Genomic DNA, 5,366 nt, shown 5'->3' on the forward strand with positions numbered 1-5,366 from the left:
ATGTTTGAGTCCTATGATCGAGAGAGGTTTTTTCCACCGTCCTATATTTCTATTTGACCTTTAAAAATTTTTTTTAATGAACAAAATCAACTTTTCTTTAGCCATGCGGTGGCGTCTCCTTCTCTCCCAAGTTCCCTGGGGACTTGAGGACAAGACGGAGAGGAAATCTTAGAGGCCCTACCCCGAGACGATCCCGCTCTTCTTTGCAAGGTCTCCGCCGCACCCCAATTCCCCCTCCTTTCCCCACCTCCAGCTCTGCGAACCGGGACTGTAGGCGAAACCCGCCCCTCCCCCACTACACCAGGTCCTGGTGACTGCGGGTGCGCGGGGGAGGAGCAGGGCGGGCCCAAGCGTTGCTGACACGTGGGGAGCGAGGAAACGTCCGAGGAGGAGGGGTGGGGTGTGTGGGTGGGTGTGTCCGCGAGTGGGAGAAACCAACCCAGACCACCTCCGAGTCTTCATTTTCTCGTGTTGCTTACCGGACGGAAAAAGGACGCAGCTCTCCCAACGATCCAGAGCCCCTCCTAGGTAGGTACCGAGAGCAAACACCAGAAAGCTCCGGCCGCGACCCTGCGCTGCCCGCGACGACCAGTAACCCGTCCCCTGGTCGCACGTCTCCCCCCCCCCCGCGTCCTGGCGCGGTGGTAGGGCCCGGCGGCGACGTCACCCATTGTTTACAAATCAACCCGAGCCGGTAGGATTCCGGCTCCCGCGGCTGCAGGCGCGCGGCGCGAGAGCCTGGCGGGTTCCCGCTTCCGTGTCCGCCCCGGCCCCGGCCCCGGCCCCGGCCCCGGCCCCGGCTCCCGCTTCGGCCTCAGCACCGCTCCCCGCTCCGCCGCGGCCCATCGAGCCCGGCGGGCCGCCGAGCCGCCAGCGCCGGCCGCCGAGCTCCGTGTGCCCGGGCGGGGGGCCATGCCGTGTCGGAGGGAGGAGGAAGAGGAAGCCGGCGAGGAAGCGGAGGGGGAGGCGGAGGAGGAGGAGGAGGAGGACAGCTTCCTCCTGCTGGAGCAGTCGGTGACGCTGGGCGGCTCGGGCGAGGTGGACCTGCTGGTGGCCCAGATCGGCGAGGCGCTGCAGCTGGACGCGGCTCAGGACAGCCCGGCCTCCCCGTGCGCGCCCCCGGGGCCGCCGCTGCAGCCCCCGCGGCCCCCGGCGGCCGTGCGGGCGGACAAGGCCCGGCCCCCTGCGCTGCCACTGCTTCTGCCGCCCGCGCCGGCCGAGGCGGTGGGCCCGGCGCCCCCGGGGGCCCTGCGCTGCGCCCTCGGGGACCGCGGCCGCGTGCGGGGCCGGGCTGCGCCCTACTTCGTGGCCGAGCTCGCCGCAGGCCCCAGCGCTCTGCCCGGGCCGTGCCGGCGAGGTTGGCTGCGGGGCGCCACCGCTTCCCGCCGCCTGCAGCAGCGACGATGGCCCCCAACCGGGACGCGCGCCCGCGAAGACGACCCGCACCGGCTCCTGCAGCAGCTGGTGCTCTCGGGGAACCTCATCAAGGAGGCCGTGCGAAGACTTCAGCGAGCCGTCGCTGCCGTTGCAGCCACGAGCCCAGTGGGCGCCGCTGGGCCGGGAGGCGGCCGCAGCGGACCGGACCCTGTCTCCCTGCAGCCTTCTGGCGCTTTGCACTGACCCGGGGGCCCCTGGAGGAGGAAGAGGACACCGCTTCGCAGATCCAACAGCGTCCTACCCTCACCGACCGAGAGCTGAAGCCGCCGTTGCGGTCCTGGGAGCGACCGCCCAGGCTGCGGAGAGACGCGTGGGGAGAGCCCTCAAGGCGAGAAAGAAGTTACCGGCCCCAGCGAGGCTGTCGGAGAACAGGAGCCTGGAGAAATGCACGGGCCAGAGCGCATAGGTGCCGCGTGAGAGTTTTCTCGGCCACCTCGGGGCCAATGACCTGGGATAAACTGGGAGAACTATGGCAGCTACTTGCATCGACTTGTACCTGACTTAAGCCTTGGGGGCGTCATGTGCTTCGATTGTTTAAAGATAGGGTTCTGAGGGGCGGGTATCGCCTGGGCTTTATTAACAATACTTGAAAACTAATGACACGCAAACATTTTATTTTCTGGTGGAAGAGCTTAGTGGAAATGGTGCTACAATTGCTGTGCAAAGAAATTCCAGAGGGAAGAAGAATGTAAAAGCTTGGTGGTGGGTGGGTTGCCATCACCCCCTTTTCCCCACCCAACTGGTGTTTGGTGGAGGTGGGAGATGTGAACTCCAGTTAGGGGGTTAGAGGGAGCTGAAGAATTTTGAAGGTGGCGCGAGTTGGAGTTGAATGTGGACTTTTAACTGACTTGACCTTGCCACCTGTGGTTCAAGGTCACAGTTTGCTCTCTGGCAGAAGGCTGTGGGGTTCCTGGGAGAACTAAATTCATCCCTGGGTCTTTTCTTTCTCTTGCTCCAAGAAGAGCCCTGTCCGTGCTTTGCTACCTTTTGGAGTCTCCCGAGGACACACAGAAGCAGAGAGGGACCTGTGGGGAGAGTTATTTTTCTGTGCTTTCCTCTTTCCAGAACTCCTCCTCCTCTTTCCCTGAGGCCACTCTTGGCCTAGCCTTGAGCTTTCTCAGAAAGTCATAAACAGTCTCCCCTGTCCTCCCAGCCAGACTTTGTTATTTCACCCTTTCTGGTGTCTGCATGGGATAGATGAGACCCTGGATGTTTTTCTGCTATGTTCTGGCCGTCTGTGGGGCCGTGGGCCTGAGCCTTTGTGGGTCCTCATCCCTCACAGCCTTCTTCTGTCACCAGCTCTTCTTGTGAGTGACTGAAACCGTGTTTAAAATGTGACTCTCCGAGAGGAGAACCCGCCGGCTTTACCCTTGTGAAACTTGACGGCACTTTAAGGAAAGTGCCACCCCCAAACTTTAAGGTAGCTAAACAAATTTTAAAAACAGTTTCAATGGCTCGTTCATCCTCCAGATGTAGCTATTGACGTACACTTCGCACCGGAGTGTCTGAAATTGTGGTGGTCCTGATTTATAGGATTTCTTAATTAAAATGTCTGCTGAATAAATTTGGTTTTTGTTTTGGAGCATGTTTGGCTTTTTGGTGGAAGGTGGGGGAAAGAAAAACACAGAGGGGATATCTTAATAATGAAGGGTGAGTGTACTTGGGGGGACCTGGGCAACGGGTTGGAGCCATCTCTGCTCAGCGTAGAATACTGGTAGAGCTGCAGGACTTCATTGTTTCTGGGTTGATGTTAACCGAAATCAGCAAATTAAGTCCAGATTTTTAAAACCTGCTAGATGGGCTTCCATTCCCTCTGTGGAATAAGAACATATTCCAGAAATGCTCTCTAGGCGGGAGGGCAGAGGCCAAGAGACTTGATGTGTCTGGAGAGCGGTGGAGGTGGGGTGATTTTCATCTGGATTTTTGTGTGTGTGAAGAATGGGAGGGCACAGGCAAAGCCAGTCTGTTTCTTCCTCTTTGGAGACTAACCCGGTCTGGAGCTCTGGCCTAGGAAAGGGAAACCAGTTTCACAGCGATATATTTGGTAGTTGTAAAATGGCTTGGTTTGAGCAGGCAAAGGTTAGATTAACTGAAGTTTTCCTGTCCTCAGGCCTGTTTTCCCCAGGCATGGAACCCTGGTAGAGTCCCTTCCTACTTGGTCCAGCCCAGAGTTCTGCCACCCAGCCCCCTCGGGAACTTCTTAGCACCTCTTCCTCCCTCGCCTGCCCACCATTTTCTCGTGCGGGGGCCACAGGGGAAAGCTAGTGTTCAGTGACTGGGTTTGACTCGGCCCTGCTACTCACCCATCTGTATCAATGAGCAAGTGACCACCCTGTGCTTGTTCCTTCGCTCATTAATAAAAGAATATTAGTTAATAGGGTAGTTGGGAGGGTTAAATGAAGATCAGAGACGTCTGGGATAACTTGCTCAAAGAATGATAGTGGCTAATTCTTGTCACCACCACTGCCTCTTCCTTGGTCCCTTCCTTTGGCAGTGGCCCCTTCCTTGGGGACCAAACGTGCCCCACTTGCCCTCGCTAACTTTAGCCACCATAATACAAGCTGTCCCAGTCTCTTGCTACTGTACCCTACACATCCCTCGTTCTGACTCCTTCCAGAAATCTGCTTCCACGTAACCTTCCAAACCAGTCTATCTCTGCATTCATCATTCTGGGGGTTGTATTCACTGGGTATACATGTGCCAGGAGTCACTGTTCTGGGTATCCTCTCATCATGTCATGGTTTTATGGGCCATAATGGGGAGACTGTTTTCTCCATTTTATAGATGAGGACACTGAGGCCCACGAGACTGACTGACTTGCCTGAAGTCACCACCTTTTTTTTTTTAATGTTTTATTTTGAGAGAGGTTGCGTGCGCATGCGTGCGCACGTCCCAGCGGGAGAGGGGCAGAGAGAGGGAAAGGGGATCCCAAGCAGGCTCCACACAGTCAGTGCAGAGCCCGATGCAGGACGCCATCTCAGAAACCTTAAGATCATGACCTGAGCCAAAATCAAGAGTCAGATGCTTAACCGACAGCCACCTAGGCGCCCCTGAAGTCACCACTTTTTAAGTGGACAAGCTGGGATTTGAAGCCAGGCAGTCTGGTTCTAGGATCTCCTGTTCCTCAACCAGACCTTCCAGTCTACTGTACCCCCCGTATGAGACTTCCTTGACACCATTTTCTCCCATGTTGGGTTTCTTAAGGTTTCTTAAGAGCATCCCACTAAATACCTTAACACAATGGCATCACTGTTCTCAAACTTCTCTTGAACACCAGCCACGTATATGCAAAGTGCTGGGGCTGTGGGATGCGGCAGGGTTTGAGACCTGGGAGAATTCGCAAGCAGCTTTGGGGCCGAGGCCTTTACATAAGATAGGAGAAATTGCCTAAGAAGGGCGCGGATAACAAATGGTACCTGGCTGCTGCTTTTAGAACCTTGAGTTGTCTAAGATGAGGGCATAGGGCTGACCGAGATGGTGCAGTCTCACCCAAAGCAGATGTCCTGTGGGTCTGCACTATTCCCAAGAGCACTTGGGAATGAGGTTAGAATGGTGCCTGCAGACAAGGAGAGAAGAGCTATGGGACCTGAGAAGCAAGGTAGAAGGAAAGAGAAGTGATACCTATTAAGGGCAGGTGCTCTGTTGACACCTTTTATGAGACCTTCCTTTGCTCTCTACAATGGGGAGAGGTAGGACTTATTGGTGGTAGAACAGGGTCTGAACTCATGGCATTAAGCTGATTCTCTTGCCTCCTGCCTTGAACCACCCACATCTCTAGTCATGAACAGCCCCCTCTGTGGATTCAGCCATTTGCAAAGGCTATAGGGAGCCAAAGCCTGGGCCTGGGCCTGGGCAAGTGTCTCTCTATATTGAGGCAATGGCCATTTCCAAGGTATTGGAGCTTGGGATGGCCCATTCCTAGTGCTTGG

At 56.3% G+C, this 5,366-nt stretch overlaps 1 protein-coding gene across 1 annotated transcript; it reads left to right on the forward strand.

The window, feature by feature from the left end:
* The first annotated feature begins 411 nt into the window (after positions 1–411).
* FRAT2 (FRAT regulator of WNT signaling pathway 2) lies at positions 412–3,019 on the forward strand. Its single transcript, XM_030334347.2, has one exon. The coding sequence runs from the start codon at positions 913–915 to the stop codon at positions 1,618–1,620; it is 708 nt and encodes a 235-aa protein (XP_030190207.1). The 5' UTR covers positions 412–912; the 3' UTR covers positions 1,621–3,019.
* The last annotated feature ends 2,347 nt before the right edge of the window (positions 3,020–5,366 follow it).

This window comes from Lynx canadensis, chromosome D2 (genome assembly GCF_007474595.2).
Source record: "Lynx canadensis isolate LIC74 chromosome D2, mLynCan4.pri.v2, whole genome shotgun sequence".
NCBI classification, from domain to species: Eukaryota; Metazoa; Chordata; class Mammalia; order Carnivora; family Felidae; genus Lynx; species Lynx canadensis.